This window comes from Anser anser (assembly GCF_964211835.1).
Source record: "Anser anser genome assembly, chromosome: 20".
Taxonomy (NCBI): domain Eukaryota; kingdom Metazoa; phylum Chordata; class Aves; order Anseriformes; family Anatidae; genus Anser; species Anser anser.
In genome coordinates this window covers 8,924,129-8,947,868 of record NC_139741.1, presented here as the reverse complement: position 1 = coordinate 8,947,868, position 23,740 = coordinate 8,924,129, and the positions used below count along the sequence as shown (strand labels likewise).

The window sequence follows — 23,740 nt, the reverse complement described above, 5'->3', positions numbered from 1 at the left end:
GCACAACTTCTCGGGGGCTTGTTACAGATTTGATCCCAACTCTTTCCACAGGTATTGCCATTTATTTGCCTCAGGTTATCAGCCCGGGCGTTTTGCCATCTTTCTCTCCAAACAGCTTTGTTTCAGGATTCACAGCATAACCTTTGGGCAGAGGAGAGGAGGGAGGCAGACTCAGCCCATCAGGGAACAAAACCAGTGCAGAGTTATGTTGTCTTTTATACTCTGTGCAGAAGATCACTTCAGTGTCTGGACCCCGTGCCACTCTGTCAGTCCCTGAGAGCACAGGGTTCAGAGCTCCCCGCTGTGTGGTGCTTCCGTTACATCTAGATGTAATGTCTTTTCTTCTCCCAAGTTATTATTTTTTTAAAATTTCAATTCCAAAACCACTATGGCTCCACAACAGCCAAAAACAGCAACATACTCTATATTTGAGAACACTGGTGCAGGATGGACCAGAACGGGGCCGCACTGCTGCAGGCCACATCTCTGCAGAGCAGAGCTCCAGGCATGCTCATCCCATGCACCTTTACTCATTTTCCTTTGCTCCAGTTGGCTCAATTCCTTCACAGTTGTCTTTCACTGAGCTTTTCCTCTGTTAAACAGTAAGTAAGGACATCCTGTATTTTCGCTTGGAACACGGTGTGCACGATAAGGCTGATGAACACATAGGCAGTACAAATATTTGGATGGTAAGAGCACAGAACGTTTTTTCCGATCGCTTGCTGCTCTGCCCTCAGTTAGGGATGCTCTGGGGTGTTCAGCAAGGATGGGGCAGCAGACCCCAACTCCAGGGTGCTCTTGGTTGTCCCTCTCCAACACATCTGCCTTGCTGTCCCCTCCAAAGTGATGACCTTAACTCAGGAGCCTCCCATCGCCATTGGTTTTAATGTCTCTATAAAGCCCACCAAGCAGGCAGGAATCTTGCAGTGGCTCTTGTGCTGCAGTCTTTCCAAAGAAGGAAGCATTTTAAAATCATTTGCCTTTTGTGACAGAGGATTACAGTCATAGTAAATATGCACTGCTCTAAATATCAGGATTAACAACAACAACAGCAAAAACTAATTCACAAAAAATAACCAAACTTGACACATCATCTGAAACTGCAGGTGCCAGCAAGAGGTCCTGGGGACTTCTAAACGCATCTCTTTCAAGCACAAAAGCAGTTTCTTCTTAGGAAATACGTGGCGGATCTGTGCAGTGAGATGCTTGGATGAGCACAGCAGTAAATGTGAACATCGCATGGTTGTGCCTCATATTCAGCTGGTGCCGCAAACTTATTGAGACAAAATTACTTTTCTTTTTTTTTTTTTTAGTTATTAGGAGGAAATTAGATTGGGAGTTTGCCAGCAAGGCTTTATCATCTGAGGTTGGTTTTTGTTTTTTGTTTTGCTTGTTGTTTCCTCCTCCATGCTCCTCACCAAGCCACCTTTGCCAGCAGAATCACGAAGCCTAGCCCAAGCTGCTGACAGACAGACCACAATTTTCTCCTACATGTTTGATACAAAAACCCACAACACCCAAGTTGGAAGAGGGATTCTTGCACTTGTTTGCTATAAAGGAAGGAAGACCTTTCTAATGACCTACATTTCTAGGAAAAAGGACTTTGGGAGCTTTTTATTATTATATATATTACAGAACTATTTTGTTGGTAAACTGTAATATGTATATTTATGTATATGCACTTATACCAAAGACAAATAAATAACAAAACCAACAAACAACTTCAGGAGGCACGCGCATCCAATTTGTTATTTCAGCCCTTCTTCCCCATGCATGTTCCTGCTTTATGAGCTCACAGGGATGGGGATGGCAGCCTGGCTGCCATTGGGGTCACCTCTTGGGCTCCCTGACACCTCGGTAGTGCTGCTCTACCTGGGCCTTCTGCCCTCCCCACATCTCCTCCCAAGGGAGCTGAGCCCACCCGATGCAGAGGTGAAGCAGCTTAGGACCAAGCACGGAGTGGACGCTCCTACAGCGGTGTCAGTGCCACCTGCCTCGGTGCCTTCCCCAGGCAAACCCCTTTATTTAGTTTTGGGCTGAACGTGCTCGGCTGTCACTATTACTTACCCGCCTGCCGATCTGTTGGCACTTCTGAACATCACTGACTTAGTGCATCCTTATTGCCAATTAGTCTGCACTCTATCGACATCTGGGCGTGAAGAAGGCTGGCATTTTATTTTACTTTATTTTGTTCTGGCTGCAGTAGAAGACTGATTTACTGACGCAGACATCAGCAGCACAAACAGCAGCTTAAAATGAATCGTTAACATCATTAGAGTAAGGGTCAGGCTGCTGGCTGCAGATGAGGTCTTTCCTGAGGATCTTATCTCAGCCTCAGAGCTCGCGGTCAGCTCCCCCAGACCAACACTGCTCCGGCCCAGCCTACGCGGGGCTTTGTGAGAGAAGTCCTGTGCCACCCCATGGCAAAGCAGCGATGGTGCTGCCTGCGGCTGTTTTCTTAATTCTCCTCATTCATTTCCAAATGGATCGCATTGATTCAGTCAGGGATAAGGGGGAAGGACGCTTTGGAGAAGCTGGACAGGAGAGGCCGCCATCACGAGGCACCCGACTGCAGGGCTCCCAGTGACGGCCAGGCCCCAGCGAGCAGCACTGGTGCTGCACAGCTCCACGCAAGGGCTGGAAGTGTTCCCTCTGTGCTCACCCAACACGGGACCCAAGAGAATCAGAGCAGTGAGCCCAGAGCAGCTCTGACACCTCAGCTCGGGTTCAGTAGGACCAGCACAAACAGAGGCACAACCAAAGGCGCCCACGTTGCCTCCCCCAGCACAGGCCACCTGGGTCCCCCCCAGCTCAAGCCCCTGGAGCAGGGCAGCTGGTCACACCTGCAGGTGCTTTTTAGAGCTGGAAGACAGAGAAGAGCAGGAAGCTGCCATGAAACAAGCCTCCCTGCCCAGGGTGAGCCCTGGGTTACACAAGCACAGCCTATGGGGCCAGCCAGCAGCACAGGGGGCACCACAGCGGTTGTGCACAGAGCAGGACAAGCACACGCAATGCTTTCCCCAGACACTCTCCCAGGAGGTTCCTGCCCCCATGGGTCTTACCAGCCTGGTAGTCCTCAGCAGATCTTGCTGCCAGGCTTCTCCAGCCTCCCCTTGAGCTCACAGGCTTTCCACAACGCCCTTTGTCACTACCCAAGATGGTCCTTGAGGAGCAAGCACCTCCACACCCCTCAGAAACCTCCCACCTCAGCCCTTCCCAGAGGGCTATTAACGTGCAGGTTAACGAGGAGCCTCGTTGCCCTCCTGTGGCACACAGTTGCTACACAGAAAGACTGTCTGGCAGTCTTTCTGCCCCACTTTCCCAATGGCAAAGCAAGGCAAGGGCTGCCCGGCGCCAAGCCGGCCATGTCCCAGTCCCGGTCCCATGCGCAGGTCCCAGCCCCACCACGAGGGCCGTGGAGCCACCTTGGTGAGGCTGCTGCAGGGCCTGGGCCTGTCCCACCTCAGAGGACCCTCTCCCAGGTCTTACCGAGTGAAAAAGTACCACATAATTTTAATGATCACAGGGGTTCATTGCACGTAACCCCCTCCTTCCCCAAAACCCACTGATGAAAAGATATTAATCTTAGCCCGAGTTCAGTTCAGCCACATCCCTCTGCCTCTGTACCCCATGGAGCTGTTAATTTGTGTCCAAGGCAGCTGTTTCAGACGTGCATTTAACAAAAACATCGTCAGCGTCCTGGAGAAAGCACCCACGTTAGGACCATGGACGTCTTGCTATGGGAACGGCTTTCTTCTGCCATGCGTGGTCCTGTGCACTGGCACAAAGCGCGCCCCAATGAACTCTTCAAAAATTGAAAATAAATAAATAAATAAAAATACAACCAAAGAGCTGCTTGTCTGGGGTAGGGAAGCAACAAGACCTCTGGCGTGGCTGCGGTAGTGGTTTGCGACACATTTGCCGTCTCCCTGCAACATTTCGCAAAGCGTTCGCTCACAAATGGATTCGGGGCTCTGAATGGAGGCGCAGATGCTGTTTATGCTGTTCTCTAGCATCTCGTTGCACTATACTTTTTAAAAATGATTTGAATCAAAGCGCTCATTCTTTAATTAAACTTCATTTAGCTGCCATCTGCCTGGGATCAAAATGGCTTCATGTTTTGCAACTCTTAATGAGGATTGTTATTGGATTTGTAAACACATAAACAACAACAAAAAACCCCACCAAACTCTTTGAAAAGTCATAAATGAGGAACGCGGCTTAAGTGTTAAGATCTGCATCTTCATCTTCTAATTGTAACCGAGCGCATCCCATTCAGCAGATAATCACGTTACACACAAAAACCGGGTATAAAAATACCCTGCAACTGGAGGACCAAGGGGAGGGAAGCTCTGGGAATTACGGCTGAGGGAAAACAGTAATAAAAGTGAGATCCGGCGTTTTGGCGGTGGGAAGGGTCAGCGCCGCTGGTTCCTGTGCAAGAGCAGGCACCGGTGGTGGGAGTTTCCTACTCCGGTCCCGGACAGTGAGAAGGGGGTGCTGTGACCCTACAACCCCCTGAAATTACAGCGGAAAAGACTGCTATTCACTCCCAAAAATATAAACGTTACCTGAACCCAGCAGCTTCAAAACCCAGCCTGGACATAGCGGAGGTGCCAGCCACAGAGCATCCTGCCCCATCAGGCAGGGCTTGAGCTGCCCTGTGGAGCAGGGTTTTGGGGCACGGGGAACCCAAATTAATTAATCAGTTTAGCCAGGTTCAGAGCAGGGGATGCTGCAACTGGATTTGGGTTCAGCAAGACCCTAATGCACCTGGCTGGGAAAACCAAACAACCAAGTGGGGAAACAGCCCTGCCATCTCCCTTCTCACCTTCCTTTTTTTCCCCCACTTTTTCTAGCCTTTACGACTGCATTAAGCTTTCCGAATTAAGTCATTATTCCCCAGTGTAGCTCTGGTGCCCTAATTTAACTTGGCTGCCTGGATGCCCCTGCCTTCAGCAGCGACTCAGTAATCCAGCCCCACAGCCCGCCCCGAGCCTGCCCCACTGCTGCTCACGGCCACGGGTTGGGGCAGCGCCGGAGACCTCCGCTCATTACCGAGCCTCTCCGCCGCCTTCAGTGGTCATGAATGAGGCCTTTTAACTGCAAAAAAAAAAGAAAAGTCAAAATATAATGAACATGCCCTCCCAGGAGACACCTCCTCGGGGTGGTTTGATCTGTGAGTAAGACCCTTTCAGACATGTTGGAAGAGAAAAAATGTATTTTTACCTCTGAATCATGTTTCTTTGTTTCCTAATTGGAGATGCCACGGGTCTCAGCATCAGGCAGAAACATGAAAGACTTCAGATTTTGCTGCCGACTGTTCAGATGTCAAACTGTATGTCTAATTGGGGTCACTGATACAGCTCTTTGCCCTTCTTTAGGCTGCTGGCTTTGTGCCTTCTCCTATGTTTGTTTGGGCTTTTATTATCTCATGCAATCATTTGCATCTAACTCCACAGCAAATGCGAGTCAAGAAGAAGGAAATAAAATTGCAGCCGCTTTGGAGCAGCTCCACCCGCGCTCAGAATCCTCTGGTGGCACGGCAAGCCAAGGACTCAGGCAGACTGGAAACCCATAAAACAAATAAAGCAGCACGTTACACTCGTTAAAGTCATCATGAATTTGATCTCTCCATCTGATACCATCCTCTTCCTCCTGGAGCACATGTCTGGATGCTCGGGGGGCAGCTTTGCTCTGTGGGAAAGGCTGTGACCTGTCCTGGAGCCTGCAAGGAGCCTGGGCAGTGGGTATTGGGGCACCGACTTCTGCACAGAGACGTTTCTGCTTGCTGGCTCCTTACACCACCGAGCATTTGCTCTGGAAACATCTCACCTGAGCACAGCTCTGAGCACACACAAGGCACCGATTAAATACCTGCAGCGGTAATAACAGTGATCAGCGACACCAGCGTCTGCTGCCAAGATCTGCTGGCAGAATTAAGGTAAAATTGTGAAAATGTCAACCAGCATCCCTCAGTTTACTGGGTTACATCATCTGGTTCGCATGGTGCACAGAGCAGCCCACGGGGCTCTCCCACATGCTTGCAGCTTGCGATCCAGCGACACAGAACCAGTTGAGCATCAGAGAGCAGCCTGTACTCACTGCGTGAGCTTTCCCCCCTCCAGAAGGCATCAAAGCCTTGTAGGAGATCACGGATAGTGAAGAACTTCACCGGTTCAGAAGACAGTTAAATGCACGTAACCAAAATTGCTTCTGTGACTTCACTGCTGCAATTTGGTCCTGCTCCTCCTGCAGCTCTCCGTAAGTTTTTACACCTTTGATTCAAACCTGAAGACATCAGTGGCAAGTGAATCATCAAAGCGTGTCGAACCTCTTGGTTTCAAACACTGATGATGCTAAAAATCCTATTCAGCAGCCAAAGCGTAACGAGGAGGTCTGTCCAGAGGTGCCCTCCTGCACTTACTCTTACCTACAAGTGCCATTTGTCAATAATGTATGTAACAAAAAAAAGTACTTTTAAGAGCAAGGCAACACTTTTTATTTTTATTTAAAAAGGCCTTGATGGCAGGAATATAGTGTAAAAATCATTGGAAAAACTAAAAGGCATTGATACATATTGGAATATACACTTTTTACATAAATTACATTTATTTATTTATTCTTTCATTTGAGGTTCTTATTCGGTATTGAGGTCTAATAGTTAATAGGTCCTGGGATCTGGACGTTTAGACCACCATAGTCTAACATGTACATGTTCATGGGCCATTGCTGAAAGAGAGGGAGAGAAAAAGAAGGCAAAAGTCTCTGTTAGGACACAACACAAAAACATGCATACATCAAATCTCTGACATGTTCAGACACGGGCAGTTGCTCCCACTTTCCAAATAAAAGAACCAACCCAAAACCAAAACACCACCAGCAAACCTGACAAAAAACCTTCTAAGTTTATATTTCTCTTGTGTATTTTTTTTTTAAGAAGCGTTTGGTATCATCCACAACCGAAGCCAAGCCCTGAGGGAGAACAGGTTGAATGCATCTCCACTGATCTCATTTCCTATTTTTTGCAGTTTTGATGCGTGCCGGAGCTCAGCATCGCGCCCGGAACAGGGACTGGAGGGGGGATGCCGGGTCCTGCTGAGAGGCGCTATGGGGCCATGGTGCCACCGCCACCTGCGTTTGGGGCAGGGTGGGTCCGGGGGGGCCCCCGGGAGCATTGCTCCGCTGACACCCCCTGACAAGCCCGGCAGGAAAATGCAGCCCCAAAGCTGCGCCAGCTCCTTCGCCAAACCTGGTCGTGCCACTTAACGTCACACTTTACAGGGTTTGTCGGGCGGAGGGAAGTGGTGACGGTTCGAGGAGAGCAGAGAGCAGCATCCTGAAGCAGAAAGATAGGTAGGCAGTAACCCACTTAATATTTGGAAGGCTTTACCACAAGAGAGATCTGATTTGTTGATGACGTGGACTCCATATTGGAAGAGGAGGAGGAGGAAGATGAGGAAGAGGAAGATACCGAGTTCCCTTCGGAGATCCTCTTCCGCTTCCTCTTGGGAACACTGCTGTCTTTTTCTGCGGGGAGAGAGGGGAGAAATGAGGTGTCTGTGCCCCGTGAGCGTGGCCGAGGGGTGCGCAGCCCCTCGGGCATGGGGACGCCTCCTGCAGCTGCCCCCTCTCCTCCCTCTGAGCGTCCCCGCAGCCACGGCCGTGCTGCGGCTGGTGACATTGGCTTCGCCTCCGCCACCTGGCACGGAGCTGCCAGTGGTGCTCAGGCACGGGCTAAGGAAATCCCCAAAATGGATGAATCCCAAACTCCAGCCCTCGCAGAGCCCGATAGCCTACAGACGGTGCTTGTGCTGAATGCTTCAGGGCTGTGACGTTGCCAGCTCTGACACCAATATGCCCCTATATATATATATGATACACCCATATATGATACACCCATATATATGTGATATACTCTCACTTATGTATGTGCATGTAAAATTTCTCCTTGTCTCATTTTCCATCAGCTCACATTGCAGGCTTGCCAGATCTCTCCCCTCTACCTAGCCACCTATTTTCAAAAAACTAACAGGATCCTAATTATCTCTGGGTTGCTAATTCTGACACGTTTGATTAAATGAAATTTATTGGGGAGGATAGGGCAGAGAGAGAAATACATTCGGAGGGATCACAGAAACCTTGTTTCCTTAGAAGCTCAACTGATAAACAATGGATGAAATTAAGGGCTTTAACCAGCGAATAAATTGCTCACAGTGAATAAATTGCTCATGGGAAAGGGACAATCAAATCCTCCAGAAGACGATGAAAATTTGAGTCTAATGGCACAGGTCTCTCGCCAGCTCACAGAAATACAGTCATCTAAGATGACAGCTTGCTCCTGAGCCAACGCTGAGCCTGACTTTTCTGTTTCCAGAAGGATGCGGGAGGGGCAAATGCCTCCCCACGGCCCCCCATCCATTTTGCCCGTATATTCTCTGCCACACTGCAGGGAAAGCCATGGATATCTCAGCCCTTACCTGTTTGTTTGGCCTCAGTGCAGATTTCAGAAAAAGGCCTGTGTAAGAGAAAACATGGGGTCAGAGCACGCAAGCACCTTCCCCCAACTCTCTGGAGGGAAGCACCCCCAAAAAACTCAGCTGGGTCTCAGGGCCATCCCCTTATCTGCCCCATGGTATCTCCTGGCCCCTGTGCCATGCCCCTTCCCAACATCAGCACCTCAAACTGTTCAAGAAAGAGGGGATAAATGGCTGAGCACCTCCCGTGGTGCAGGATTGCGGGTGGTGGGGATGGGGCAGGTCCTTCATGGGTACGTGGCCCCATGGGGCCTTACCTGACTAGTGGCCGGGACAATGCTTAACCAACTAAAACCTCTCCGCGCCGCAGAGCTGGGGGAACTTACTGGAGCTGGTTTATAATCACCATCCGGATGCTCTCCCGTGCCTTCAGGATCTTCTCCAGCCGGTGGATGTCGTAGGTATTGGGGTTTCTGAAAGGGATATCGTCCGGCAGGCCAGTGACCTCCACCGCGTCAGGGCTGTCCCTGATGAGTTTATAGGGCACCATGACGGGCCGGTTCAAGCCCAGAGCCTCTCCTGTAAGGGCAGAGCAGAGGACACCGCACCGACTTTACCCCACAGGGCTCGGGACCACGCCAACAGAAGGATCGAGAGCCCTGGGGGGAGCTGGGGAACCCACAGATGCCACGATGACCGTGGACCTGCCGTGGGGCTGCATCGCCACGTCCCACCGAGCTGTTTCACGTCTGCCTGTCCAATTTATTGCCTGCCTCTGCACTGTTGGTCTCCATTGGTCTCTAGGAGCCTCACGTGGAGACTGGTTCACGGCCCCAGCACCTCTGCTCAGTGCAGAGCACACCCACTGCCGTGCTTGTACCATGCACCCAGCGAGCCCAGCGCCGTGCCCGTGACTGGGGCAGCACCAGCGTGGGAGGATGAAGCAGGGCAAATGAGAGGGATTTATCCGTCTCTCCTCGGCTCTCTTAGGCAGTTTGGGGGGTCACTGGGGTGTGGAGATCACATCCAGCACGCTGCATTCAGCAGCCCCCAGGAGCCCTGTGCTGCAGGAACTGCTCTTGCCCCCTTTTTGAATTCCTTCTTCCCTTTGGCTTCCACAACATCCTATGGCAGCAAAATATGACAATTTACTGGCACGCTGCATTAGAAGTACTTCCTTCTGTGTTGTTTAAGCCCACTGCCCATTTCTCTGGGTCCCCCTTTAGTTCCTGCACTTTGGGGAACAGCAAGCATCCCTCCCTTTTGTGCTGGTCATGGTTTTACAAGCCTCTCTCCCCGCCTCTTTGCCATCACTTGGTCGCTTCCCTTCTTTTTCAAGCAATTATTTACATCCTACCCCAGCTCCTATTTCTCCCCACTTCCAGTTGATTTTCCTATAACGCCTTTTCCCAACGACCAGCTGGGATGGGTGGGCTCGCCAGGCAGCACAAGGAATCCGCAAAGGGCATTTGCAAATCTCCCTCCACCTCCTGACCTGCTTTTCTGCCGCAGCTCCAGCAGGCTGGCGCAGGGCAGGCATGCACCACGGCTCACGCTAGCTCAGGACGCATCAAAAACGCATCAAAGGCTGACGGCAGCCTGAACAAATCCTGCTCCCGGGCTGCGTTTCGCCCTCCTCCCTCCCCGCTCCAAGGATGAGCTGTCAACAAGAAGGTCACGGTCCCACCTGCGGGAGCGAGGCGCGGGAGCATCCCCGGGGACGGGCTGCAACGCGAAGCAGCGGGAGGAAACCTGTGCTGCAGCAGGCTGCCGTGTGCTCGGCCTATAAATAGAGCCCTTCAGCCTAATTAATTTTAACTACGGCTGCTGTCAGCAAAAACAAACTCGCCTTGCTCTGTGTGCAGATGGGAGACTCACCGTATTTTTCATTGAAAAGCTCTTTCACTTGCTCTCGGAGAATCACCTTCTCTCCGAGCCTGTTGGCGTCGTCCTCATCTGCAAAGCAAAAAAGGGCAGGGAATAAAACCTCCCGTTTCTTCCTGACCCCAAGAAAACCCACCCCACCGCCACGGCGCTGCGTCTCGAGACACCCCTCCGTCCGAGCCCGACGCGGGGACACCTCAGACGCGGCTGCTCTTCGCTTGCACCTTCTGTCACCTTTCAGAGCAGCGCGCGGTAGCTATAAAATGCTGCCAAATCTGCATTTGCCACACGCTTCCATGGCTGAGAGCATTTTACATCCACTTTGCGGTGCTGGAAATGACTGCAAAATGTGCAAAGCAATGGAGACTCAGGCCCTGAGCGCCACAAATGCTCCCACAAGTGATATCAAGGAATGAGATAGCGCTTTTATAGCCGGGCTCCTAAGTACAGTATTGTTTTATAATATGCCATATAATCAGCTTGGCTTTACTAGCTTTTTTAATTATCCTCATCACGCCAACCAGTTTCTTCTCCGCTCTCTCCTTTTAAATGACATGCCCGTGCCAGGAGACTTTCCCCCAGCTATTCAGCATCCTCAGGGGGCTCCAGGATAAAATGACCGTCTGCGGTACCTGCTCCCCGGGATGCTTTCCCACCCCACAGACATAAAGGACAGCCCAAATGAAGCTTTTCCACCTCTCTGTGTGGCTCACCCCCCCCAGCCCTGGGACACGAGGCAGGACCACGGCACCCAAGCTGGGCAGAGCAGGGATGGGCGCCGCCTTCCCACCCAAACCGAGCCGGTCCCCGCTGCTCTAAAGCAGATGCCGGTGAGCTGGGATGTGCACGGCCACCATTACATGGGAATTTAATTCGGCTCCTTAAATATGGGAATCACAGAGACATCACCTCCACAAAGCGAGCTTGCCATGCTCAAGTCAGGTATTTTTGCCCAGGGGCGGTTATTTAAAACACCAAGGTGAGCGCTGCGAGCCTTGGCACAGCTGTGAAGGACCTGAGCATCCTCTGCCCGAAGTCTGGGGCTATTTAATTTGATTTTGAGCAATCACGTGGCTTGAAATTTTGTTTTATGTACGCATGGAAAACCTCACGTGGGTCCCTGCCTCCCTCAGAGGGGATCTGGAGGCTGGCGCTCAGCACCGCTACTCGCAGCAGGAGCCACGTGCTTCGGCTGCTGCAGGGCTCGGTCCTGGGAGGAAGCTGCCACCCTCACATCTCAGTGCCCTGCTGCCCCAGGCTACGGCCCCAGCAAAGCCTCTTCTCGAGCTGCTGAGCCTGAAAGCGGCAGTTTTGTATGGCCAGACATAACTGGGAGCAAAGGGGAGAAGTTTCTGCGAAGGAGCCTTTGGGCCAAGTCGTGCTTCAGATCCAGAAATGGCAACAAAAGGAGCTTGAAAGGGATGGAGTGAAAAATAAGTGAAATGGAGGAAAATAAAACAAACATCTCCAAGGACCTCTGGATTCAAGAAACAAGACGTCTGCTTGCCGTGCCACTCCTGAGGCCGTGGCACTGCTGCAGGGGGGCTGGCGGGGGCAAACCCTGCGGGCTCCCTCTGTGACTTCCTTGTCATTTATGCTCAGTTGCTGGGATGTACGTACACACCCGCGTGGAGGTATAGATGGTAGCAGACAAAGAAACATCAAAATGACGTTGTTCTCACTTGGTTCATTTTCCTCTGAGACTGAAAAACGCACAAGCTCTTTCCTTTCCGCTAATGCCCCGGGAGACCCAACTGGCAGAAACACAATCCCAAGGTTTTTTTTTCTGCCTTGTGGTGGCTTGTGCAACGGGCAGCGCTCCCGAATTCCCAGCCGGGGACACAAGCCAATGCCACGAAAAAGCTGTGACTGAGCATGCGTAACAGAGAAGCCAGAGAGGAGGCTCCGTCCTGCCGTGCTGCTTCCCAGGGACCTGCCCCTGCATCCTCCGTGTCCCCACCACCCCTGGGCAAGAGAGACCTCAATCTGCCTTTACCTTAGACATTTGGTTTGGGACAACATGCCACCAAGGATGTGCTAAGTCCTGAACAAAAAGCAGGTTTATGAATGCTGCTGGGTTCAAATCTGCGCTATCAATTTAATTTATTATTTAATTAAATAAGTAGCCAGTTGACTATTTTTTTTTTCCCCAAATCTGTAATGTGCTTATTGCTATTTTATCACCGGACCAGGACTCCCTGCCTCTAGCAATTAACTCAGCGGGGTCACGCTTACACCTGCACTGAGCCCAGGCACGAGCTGGGGATGCTCACGGGGCACCGCGGGTGTCCGCACCCCGCAGGCACTGCACCCCGAACCCGGGTGATGAATGAACCCCGCTGTTATCTGAACACGCGGGTGCTCCAGCATGTCCACCAGGAGGTGACCACTGCCCAAGTTATGTCCCCACGGCCTGGTACCCGCTGCCCTCGCAAGCAGACGGCCCCTCCTTGGGGCAATCCCTCTGATTTCAATGGAGCACGCCACTGGGCTTGGGATCAGCGTGCTGACAGCTGTCAGGATCTGGCCCTGAGCCTCCGGAGGACACACACGCACCTCTCCCCGCCTTCCAAATCTTCTCAGGGTGCAGTTCAGTGACACCAGTGTAAATCCGGAATAGACCCGCTAGCATTGCTGCGGCTGCTCCGCAGTGACCTGGGGTTAACGCAGACAGAGGCAGCTCCGCTTCTGCGTGTTCTCAAAGCACAACTAGAAATGTGCAGGAGCACGTGGCGAGCAACCAGACATGGCCAGAACCCCAGATGATGGGAATAAGCCTGGTCCTGCTGAGGCAAGCACCAGGCAAGCTCCTCTGCTCCTAAGTTAGCAGAGGCGTTAAATCCTTGGAGCCTGCACAGCTGCACACCAGTGCCCAGAGCGTGTTAAGGCAAAGAAAAACAAAAAACAAACCAACCCCCCCCCAAAAAACAGCCCCCAATCTGTGCAAGTGCTCACTGCGAATGGCAGGGGACCTTTTAACACATTAATTGCTGGGCCACAGGGATGAGCTAAGCGTGACTTGTCAGGTCGGCGCGCCTCGAGCAGAGCTGGCACCGACGGCCACAGCCCTGCGGAGGAGAGAGCATCAGCACCACAACACAGGGCTGTCGCACGCAGCCCGCACCACTCCGGGCTTGGTGTCACAGGGAAACACAGCAGAGAGGAAAAAATACCTGAAATTTGGAGTTTTAACGCATTTTCATTCCCACATTAATAGGCAAGTGCATTTCTTGTCTGCTACCATCTACGATGCACCAACTGAGCTACGTACCATTCAAGGCAGCGTACGCTTTTTCCAATGACGTTATCCGTCTAGGGGCTACAGCGCAAGTTAAGAGAAGAAAAAAAAAAAAAGAGAGAAAGAAAAAGAGAGCAATGAGTGCTACAGCTTGGTTCTGTGTTCACAAACAAAAGCAAAACGCAGGGCGACGCTGTCCTGACTAAGGTTGCTCTGGTCCCGAGTCCTCGTGGCGCAGAGCTGGCGGTGGCTGACCCGCTGGGCAGGCTGCACGGCCCAGGGGCCGATCTGGGGAAGTGCCTAAGGCCCCAAGCATCCCACGGGGCTATGACGTGCCCCTAAAGAGCCTGGGGGACACTCGGGAGGGAGGGAAAACGTGAGGCTGGAGCAGACGGGAAGCAAAGGGGAGTTGGGTTAGTTCTGCAGCTACAGGGGGCGCCGCCGAATTTGCTGAGTGCAGAGAGGAGCAACATCACACCCCTCAAAAGAGGCAGAAAAGCAAACAGTTCAAGCAGGTCCGGGAAAGCAGTCACTGCACAAAATATTTTGGCGAATGTGCAATGCAAAGAGGAAGAAATGCAGATGGGACACGCCTGCACGGGCAAGGGAAAGCCGCTGGGGAGAAGGGTCGGGGTGCTGGAGCACGGGCAGGGGGCGAAGGCAGGTCTGGGAGCTATTAAAGTATATTTTAATTTGTATTTATTTGGAAATAAATAAAATAAAGCCAAACATTTTCACCTTCAGGTGAAGATGTCAAGGTGCTGTTATTAAATCAGGCTGATTAAGAAAGATAATTGAATTTCTTGCCCTGGCAACCCAGGTGTGCGCAGCCACCCACCAGGGTCACGGCCGCTGCTCTCGTCTGCGGAGCACGCACGCGCCGCAGCACCGCCAGGACAAGGCAGCGCCCGGCTCCCTGCAAAGTGCAGAAAAAAAAGGGTCTGGGGATCTCTGAAGACCACAGCAGGACACGAGGCTGTGAGGAGTGGGAGCAAAGCAAAGGAACTGCAAGGCTGGGATCGGCTGGGTGATGGCACTGCCCCTCTATGTGGGGATGCTGTGTGCACCACGTGCAAGGGAAAAGGAGGAAAAAACAACAACAAAAAAGCAAAGATCACGGCGATCCCAACCACAGAGGTGCTTAAAACAGGCTTGGAAGCCACACAGCCGTTTACAGCATCATCCGCTCCATGTTCCACCTTCAGACTAACAACGCTGACCACCTTAACGGTAAAACACGAAATAATTCATCCTGGATAAAGGAAGGCAGAGCAGGAGCACCAACCCAGCGGCTCTCACGGGGCTTAAACAGGGGGCCGAGGGATGTGGGGCTGCCCGGGAGCCGTGGGGAAGGAGAGAGCCACGCTCTGCTCCGGTTCCTGCTGCACCCAAGTGCTTTTCTCTCGTTTTTTTTTTTTGTGGTTCGGAGTTTCCAACGTGAGGCACATCTCATCAAAGTCTTGCGGAGGATTGTGCTCTTGTGATTAAAAAAAAAAAAAAAAAGCCTGATGCCTGGATGTGTGTTTTTTTTAATTAAAGAACACTGCCTGCCCTACTTTATTAATTGGAGTATGGGAAATAATCTATCAGGGTGGTGGGGAGTTTGGGGAATAGGACAGATGGAGCTGGTGTACATTTTCAATCAAAGCACATAAAAATTAACATACAGAAAGATTTTTTTTTTTTTTGCTAGATTGCTTATGCCTGATTTTTTTTTTTCAAAGGCTCAAATTAAGCCTGTTTTGTATCTCTGTGCCTCAGGAAAGAAGAAAAGAAGGGCTAAGTGCTGTGTTTGTAGCACTCGAGCTTCACCCCTGCTCCCCCACTTGTGTTTGAACGCAGAAGGATCGCTCTGCTGTCAAAAGGGGAGCGCGAAGGTCTTTCGCACCGAGCAGACAACCGCAGTGGGAAGAAAAGGAACTGGAAGACAAAACGCCAGCCTCTGGAGGCCAGAGGGGACAAAGCCCCGTGGGAACCGCGGCCCCCTGGCTGTGCTGTGCCTGGTTTGGGGTGCGGAGGGGTGCAAGCCCCTGGTGCAGCATCCCCGCGGGACAGGGATGCTCGCTGCAGGGAGCAGCACGTGGATAAGGTGGTGGCAGCTGTGCCGGCAGCATCAGGACCGCTGCTGAGCCTTGAAGGGCAGCCGGAAACCTGTGCTGAGCAACTACGCTACAGATGCTGGCCTGCTGCGGACACGGGGGAGCACCCACGGCTCCCCATCACCTCGGGGTTTGCTTTTCCCCAAAACGGCCTCATCCTCCAAAACACCTTCTTCTGAGCCCAGAAAGCACCTCTGTGTGCACAGGCATCAGCCGATCTCAGCCCCACAGCTGTAAGGGAGAGAGCATCTTGGCAGAGAAATTACAGATAGTTTGGAGAAAAAGAGCGCCAGGCACTTGCATTATATTTAAATCAATTTATCTGTTTCTGTTGAACTCAAAAAACAGGTTCTCCTAAAATTAGGAGAGCAACAGAGAACCCGCTCCCCTGCAGCCCTGCGGTTATTTGGGCAGTTACTTGCCATGCAGAGGGTGCACAGCTTGCTTAAAGCAAACGAAATGCTGTTAATTCAGCTTAAACCAACTAAAATCACACCAAAGTGATTTTTTATAAAAAAAGTTTATGTTCAATTTCCTTTCCTCCTTAAAACGTATATTTTTCACATCACTTGTGGCCAAGACGAGCCATGGAAATGTAACCTCCCTTATATCTATAAAGTCATCTCCTGGGCTTTCTGACTTTCAGGTGCCTTTGCAATGCTCTCCTGTTTGGGAGTAGCCGTTGCTTTTATTTCACCACTCCTCCGTGAAATAAAAGAGATGTTCATTGATTTTGTTTTAATGCCAAGCATGCACTTCTGTTGGTCTTAATTTCATGTGGCAGGACTTCACTACAAAAGACTGAGGCAAAAAGAACATGACAACCTCTCTTAAATCTGAATTTTTTATGATCTATAGCTATTTTGAAATCGTTAATTTTGTTAAGGCAGATAAAAAGCAATCGAAGGAAATGCAAGGGATGTGCCACTGCGTGGCCACCATCCACCGAGGTATGAGACGATGGAAAAGCAGGAGAGAGGTTAATTGCTGTCAGTGGGGATTTTTTGGGGGGGCAGGGATGCCGTGACCTCCTCCGGAGCCCTCTAGGTAAGACAATACACAGAATAAAACGTCTTTGATTTTGTGCTAGCGTGGGCAAACCCGTGGTGCGAACGTTCAGCTGGAGAAGGAGGGGAAAAAAAATGTGCATGGAAAATAAAATCAAATTCTTCTACATCTCTATTTATCACGCTGCATTTCCAAGCCAGCTGGCAGGCTGAAATATTTGCCTTCTGATGTGCTCCTTTGCTAACGCTGGGATTTGTGTCAGATCGGTGTCTCCTAACGCAATTACACGGTTACGGCAGGGGAACGGGAAGGGCTGGAGGAGCGGGTGCGCCCTTGGCTCGCCCCAGTGCTACGTCCCTGTGATCCCACGGAAAAGCCACGTTCTGCCAAACTGGCATTCACCCAAGGCTCGGTTAAAGATCCGGCCGACACAAGATAAGGAGGCTGATAAGGAGATAAGGAGGCTGACCCAAAGCCTGCGGAGGTCTCAGGGGACTTCTCTGTGGACATGGCCGGGCAGGGAATTGTGCTGCGCAGCCCCTGCTCCCAATTTCGCAGACAGACCTCCTTTTGTCGGAGCCGTCTCTGGAGTCTACCACCTCTCTGCAGCTCCCAATAAGGCCATACAAATGTTTTCCTCTCTGTCATATTTTTCTTCCCTAAATTGTGCCATCTCCGTGGAGGCTGGCCAAGGAAATGGAAAGCCATCAATAAAGACGACAACGGTTTTTGCACCCATCTGTGCTCTTCCATTGGCTGTGATTGCAGACATTTAAAACAAAGACAGGTTTTTAACTGCATTTCTAGCAGCAGCTCTTCTCCAGAGAGCCCAGGAGGGAGAGACGGAGCTGCAGACTGGTGCAGACCGACGGGGGTCCCGCAGCGCTCCCCCCTCCCTGGCACCCTGCTGGTGAACCCCCAGCTAATTGCACGGTATTTACTTTTAGGAGCGTGTGCTTTCTTAAATGCAGAACCTGGATTCCTGCCCTAGATTAGCTCTTTAAAAACGCTGCCATTTGAAGGAAGTAGCAGCAGTACAACTGCATGAAGCCGAGGCCAGCTGCCTCGGTCGGGGGAACATCCTCAGATGCATCAAATAATGGCAAAAAATAAATAAATGGGAAACGCAGGAAAGCAAGGTCGGTGACAACCTTCTTCCAGCCGATAAAATCAGCGCACCATTCACACCACGCAGCTCCCTGCCCAATAATAAACACCGAGCCAACGCATTGCTTAAGCAAAAAGGCATCATCTCTTACCGGGTTTGGGGATGAGTCCTTGGAAAGGCCTGTAAAAAAGAAGGAAAAAAGAAGATTTCAAATGAAACGCCACCAGGAGCGAACCCCACACTCCCAGCTCTGGGCAGCATGCTCTCTGTGGGTATGAAGACACGCAGCGTGGCCCAGCGAGAGCGATGGATTCACGTGAACCTGTTTCCCCACCCATTTGCACCAGTGCCTTCCCCTTCCCCACTGGTGCCCCCCCGGTTTGGCTGCAGAACTTGCTGATGGAGCGGTGTCCCCCTGCTGCAGGAGCCCGGCTCTCTGCCCTCACTCCAGCACTAACACCGTCCGCTTTTATCCCACCTCAAGTCCCAGAAAAGCTGTTTGGGATTTCTCTGCCCACGCGCCCGGTGCCCTGAGATCTCCCACAGAGCCATTTGGGGGGCTGCAGCCCCGCCGGCGCCACTCTCAGCCCCTTCCCACCTCCTCCCCGGGCAGCAGGCGGGAGGAAGGAGCAGGAGGAGGCTCCATTTTATGACCCACTCCGAAGCATTAACTGCCCGTCGAATTGCTGTCTTGGGGCTGGAGGTCTGTGCTGCATTTATAGGGGCTGGCGGAGCCTGCGGTGCATTTAGGTTGGGGCACAGCAGCCCCGTGCCAGCTCCCTCCGCTTTCCCCCTGCCCGCGGGGCGCAGGCAGCTCTGGGGGCCGTACCTCGTCACTGTGAACTTGATTTTATCGGCCACGGCCAATATCCTCTCCAGGTTCTGGGAGCCAAAGGTGCAGGGCTTGCGGAAGGGGATGCCGGGGGGCAGCCCCTCGATGATCACCGACCCCGGATTGCTCTTGATCCGCTTGTATGGCACTTGTACGGGGTATTTGATCCCCAAGGCTTCACCTGGAAGAGAAGCAAGAGGTAAGCGTGCAGGATGGCAGGGATGTGGCCTTGACCGTGGCTCTGGCTCCACCCCCAGTCCCACCCAAAACCCGGTGTTTGCTTGGGGACATTATTTGGAGATAACTTCACATCCACGTCCCCTCTCTGATGTCTGGCTGTAGGACTGAGCCTACGGGTTGCCTGGCAATAATTACACTGGCTTGCTGGCTGATGGAGAGCAGGTCCCGGGGAACCTGGGCAAGTCTCACCCCGTCTGGAAAATGGGATAAAGGCATTGCCTTGCCTTGCACGATACACAGCAGGTGCTTGGGTGGGCAGGGCATGGGGATACCCTGCAGAGCCCAAGAAGGTGTCCCTAAAAGACCCTAAAACATGGGAAGAACGGTACCTACACATCCAAGCACTTGCTATATGGCCCCCCTTATTCTCTCCCACCCCCGTCCCTAGGCGCTCAGTCAAATCTCTCCAGCTCCGCTAATGAAATCACCGTCGCTGTTCTGCACCAAGGGGGGATAAAATATGGAAAAGCCCATCTGGGGATGGCACAAAAGGCTCTGCGTGGGAGCCACCTACACAGCCAGCGCCTGCGGCAGAGACCTTGTTCCCCTCCCTGGGAAACAGCAAATCCCGTCCTCGGGCACCCAGCAAAACACCAGCCGCTCCGCAGGGGAAGGGGGAGAGAAATGGAAGCACCCAGCAAAGACGTGGTGGGGGAGAGGGAGGGATGGGGGCAAAAAATCAGGGAGGGGACAGAGGGGAATGAAAATAACTCCCACCCCGATTCCTCACCGTATTTCTTATTGAACAGGTCCTGGACTTGTTCCCGCAGTGTGTTAGCAATGTCTATTCTGGAAAGCCTGGCATCATAATTTTCTGTAAAATAAAGAAACAATTATGGACTTCTGCTGTTAAATTAAAAGGCACTCTGTGACTTTTAAGTAATACGATTTTCTAATTATAGGAGAGTCCTTATCTTGCAATTAGCTAATCTCTGGAGTAGGCCATTCAAAGTCCTTAAAAATAATCTAAACAGAAATATGTTTTTTTCCCCTGCCTGTTTGCTAAGAATAAAAGCTGCATGAAATCGAAGATTCAGTTGTGATAATTAGCAGCGTTAAAATAAAGCACACTCAAAACCCTGCCTGAAAAGCCAAAGCCCTTTAAAAGCCTCCATCCCTCTTCGTGGACTGCTCGAGTGGGGCATTGCTCGCCCATAACAAGCCAGGGGCTCTCCGTGGCTGCTCCTTCCCCTGACTTTTTGAGCCGCCCTGAAAAGACGCGCCCCACGCTGGAGATGTGCTGTGGTGGGAGCGGTGTTTGTACAAACATCACCCGGGTGGAAAAAGCCACAAAAAGGGCAAACCCCGAATCTTATACGGCTTAATTATGTGTCTCGCAAGGTCAGATGGTGAGATAAGCAAAGCTGTTTAATTAGGGCACCATCCAGAGCACTTCAAGGCTCTCCCGTGGACCTGCGGGACCTGCCCCTGGCTGCGCATCCATCTTCCAGCTTGTCTACTGCCTCTCTCTCGCCCTGTCTCCCTTCCTTTTCTCCCTCCCATCCTTGATTCTCTCCTCTACCAGTCCCTCAATCCCTAAAATCTCATGGCAGCTCCTTTTCCACATCTGTTGCCTCCATGCAATGAGGTGGAGCCTCCACGCCCCTGCCACGAGGGCTCTGTGGTGGCCACGGGATGTTCCCCAAAGCCCCCCGGTACATGCAGGCCCGTCCCGAAGGCCTCTTGGGGCTCACCTTGGAAGCCCTGCCTCTTCACAGCGTCGTCCAGCAGCGTGTCACTGCAGTCCCTCTCGCCGGCAGCTGGGGCAGGGGACACAGAGGCGTTAGGACCTGCGGTACCACCGAGGGGATGCACAAGGGCTGGGCTCGGCAGCGCTGAACGCCGCGGCTGCCTTTGCGTGGGCCAAAAATGAGGTGGAGAGGGACGGCACGAGATGTGCAGCAGGGAAATGCCCTCGTTCCTCTCGTAGCCTGCCCTTAATGGCGCTTTGAAGCCTACCTTTGGCTCCTGGGCTGTCCGATGCCATCTCCTTAACGCCCTCTGCCAGCAGCTCTGGCCTGGAAAAGAGCGAGAAGCAGGCGCAGCGTGAGCGAGCCCCCATCCAGCAAAGCCATCACCGTTTTACTGCTCCATCCATCACCGAGGATAACGCTCCTCCAGCCGCAAACCCACTAAACATATCTGGCTAATGCAATTTTAAAGCTCCTTCAATACAGCAGGGGAACTTCGGAAATAATTTTCATGCTGACAGCCTCTTTAGTGAGCCCGTGTAACACTCCGCGGGATAAGATTAAGCCTGCGCTGGCTGAGCAGTTTAAATCAGTGCCTACAAACTTTTATGAGATGTGGTCCTGCATGTGTCTCAGGGACAGGAAAAGCCTGCCTAACTGCTTTCAATGTACAATTGGCACACGAAATTGTCATTGTTTGGGTGAGAAACCCTCAAAGATAACTAAAGACATTAAAAAACCCATCTCTGCAGGATTCTTTCCCAACGCCATTGCTGCGTGTTGACAGTGGCTTCTTACAGCTCCCCCCAACTTCTGTGACACCCCCTCAGTGCAAGGACAGCATCTGCCTGATGCCTGCAGCATGCAACACCCCTCTGGGACACAGATGTGCACATCTGGACCTTGGCTGGAGCCACTGCACGCAGGAAAACCCTCTGGGGCGCCCAGCCCCTCCTTGCCCCACGCCTGGCACCCTTGGGTGCTCCCTGCTCCTAAGGCCAAACCCTTGCAAAGGTGACTTTCGAAACAAAAAGACAAAGAGGGAGAGACCAACAGCAATGCCGCTGACTCCTTGGGGACTGCTCCACCAAGGCCACATCATTTGATGGCTTCTAATCACAAACAAATTCACCGATGGTGACCAAGTGACGGCTGCTCTCCAGGACACTGCATCGCGGCCGCGTCCCCAGGAGCAAGAGCTCCGAGCTGCAGCATCCTCCCCGCGGGACGGGCACTCCACTTGCCTCACCTTTTAATAACAAACTGGATGTTGTTGCTCGCTTGCAGGATCTTCTTCAGCTTTGCAATCCCGAAGCAGTTGGGGCGCCGCAGCAGGATGCCCTCCGGCAAGCCTACGACGAACAGGTCCTCGGGGTACATCAGGAACTTGGAGTAGGGGACTTTGACTGGCTCCGATATTCCTATGGCTTTCGCTGCGGGAGGACCACGTCTCGTTAGTTTGCCCCGTTGGGTCAAGGCAGCAGAGACACGATACATCAGCGGGGGTTGGAGAGGTTCTGGGGACTTTTCTGGTTATGCTGGTAGGGATGTCCTGTCCGCCTGATGCAGGTGGATGGGAGTCAAGGCATGAAGCCAGGCAGCCACCAGGACTTTCATTTGAGCTTTCTGCTTTGATGTGACCAGCCCTTAGTAACACGTCCTGACGCAGCTGCAAGTGTTTGCATCGGGGACCCCACGCCCAGACCTCACGGCCAACCCTCAGCCACACAAGGAGAGGGGATGTCGGCTCTCACAGCTCTGCCTCTGGCACTTTGGGGGCCACACGGGCAGAGCTGCACCTCCTGTCCCCAGCAGCAGAAAAACCTTCTGCCAGCTCAAAAGGTGCACATGAGCTCACTTGCATTTTCCCTGAGTTAAGTAACCTTTATATAAAGTAATGGGAGGTAAAATACATATTTTTTCTGCAACCCCGAATGCCCTGATCAACTTAATTAAGTTAGGAGACGAATCCTTTGGCACCAAAAGCAGGCAATAACCTGCTTTTTGTTATTTTTTACAGCGTGCTCCCCGGCAGACCTCTTTGCCTTTCCTTGCGAGGAGGAGGGAGCATGGGATGCTTGGTGTGTGCCCCCAGGGCAGGGCACGCCAAGTGCTGGCCCCTGCACCCGGCCAGCCCTCCTGGCCACGACACAGCCCAGACGGATGGAAAACCCTCTTGGATATTTCAAACGAGCGCTGGGCAGCCCTGCCAGCCCCCATCTCCGCGGGAGGAAGGCTGAAGGTCACCGCCACAACTCCTGGGCTGCAGCCAGCAAAAAGGCATCAAGGAAGCCAAGGGGAAGAGCTGCAATAACGAGGCCCAGGGAGACTTCAGATGCGTTCACAAGCCCGGCAGACAGCAAATGAACAAATTAGATTGCACCTTTCCTCAGCAACCGGTTTGGAAATGGTAGGTGACATTTCTTAGCAATTAGGAGCTCCCCGTGGCCGAAGGCAACACTTGGCATTACACACACGTGTCGATGACCAGCTCACCGTATCTCGTGTTGAACAAAATTTCCACTTGTTTCCTCAAATGACTTAAAACGTCCCCTATACCATCTGCAAAAAAAAAAAAGGAGAGATGCTCTGAGAAATCCGCTGCCTCCAGTGCAAGCGACATGCAGCGAAGGCGAGCAGCCCTCGTGAGCTCGTCCTGCCTCCAAAGCCAGAGCTGGTCCTGTGGCAGCCGCCTCCAAACTCAGCCCTGAGCGAGGAAGGGCAGGGATGCAGCACTAATCTCCCCGCTGCGCAGCAGCAAGGCGGGAAAAACAGGGAAAATGTAAGTCTGGGCAAAAGATGCTACCAATGCGAGAGGGGAGGATGGAGACCTCCTGCTCGTGCGTGGAGGTGGCGCTGGTGGGATCTGCTCCAGTCACCAGCACACATCAGCCGAGCATTGCATCCACAAAATACAGGGGTGCCCTTCTGCATGGAGCTTTCTGGTGGCTGGATGATTTGCAGATGATGTAGGCGGCCCACCAAACACAACCCAAAATACATCCGTGTCCGTCTAAACTTCCCAAACTTTGCAATTATTGGAGATGCTCCAGGTTCATCAGAACCTCACCTGATGCCTCCATCTGCTTCTCCTCATGTCGTGACTCCTCACCGGGCCCCTTCTCGGTCCCTGCTGAGGAAGAGGAGGGTGAGCAGTGGCCAG

General features: G+C 52.3%; 1 protein-coding gene across 8 annotated transcripts in view; it reads right to left on the bottom strand.

The window, feature by feature from the left end:
• Window positions 1-6,478: 6,478 nt before the first annotated feature.
• GTF2IRD1 (GTF2I repeat domain containing 1) overlaps window positions 6,479-23,740 on the bottom strand; it is a 58,273-nt gene continuing 41,011 nt past the window's right edge. For 4 of the 8 annotated variants that reach the window (XM_083806062.1, XM_083806064.1, XM_083806058.1 and 1 more), the window contains exons 15-28: window positions 23,648-23,710; window positions 23,074-23,139; window positions 21,827-22,010; window positions 20,846-20,904; window positions 20,581-20,646; window positions 19,617-19,700; window positions 18,644-18,827; window positions 17,966-17,994; window positions 13,633-13,680; window positions 10,356-10,433; window positions 8,864-9,056; window positions 8,481-8,518; window positions 7,394-7,530; window positions 6,479-6,732 (exon numbers count right to left, since the gene is read on the bottom strand). In XM_083806062.1, the coding sequence (XP_083662188.1) occupies window positions 6,658-6,732; window positions 7,394-7,530; window positions 8,481-8,518; window positions 8,864-9,056; window positions 10,356-10,433; window positions 13,633-13,680; window positions 17,966-17,994; window positions 18,644-18,827; window positions 19,617-19,700; window positions 20,581-20,646; window positions 20,846-20,904; window positions 21,827-22,010; window positions 23,074-23,139; window positions 23,648-23,710 (1,304 nt within the window). In that variant the 3' untranslated portion in view covers window positions 6,479-6,657. The remainder of the gene's footprint in view (window positions 6,733-7,393; window positions 7,531-8,480; window positions 8,519-8,863; window positions 9,057-10,355; window positions 10,434-13,632; window positions 13,681-17,965; window positions 17,995-18,643; window positions 18,828-19,616; window positions 19,701-20,580; window positions 20,647-20,845; window positions 20,905-21,826; window positions 22,011-23,073; window positions 23,140-23,647; window positions 23,711-23,740) is intronic. The other 4 variants (XM_083806059.1, XM_083806065.1, XM_083806060.1 and 1 more) reach the window with 3 other exon arrangements.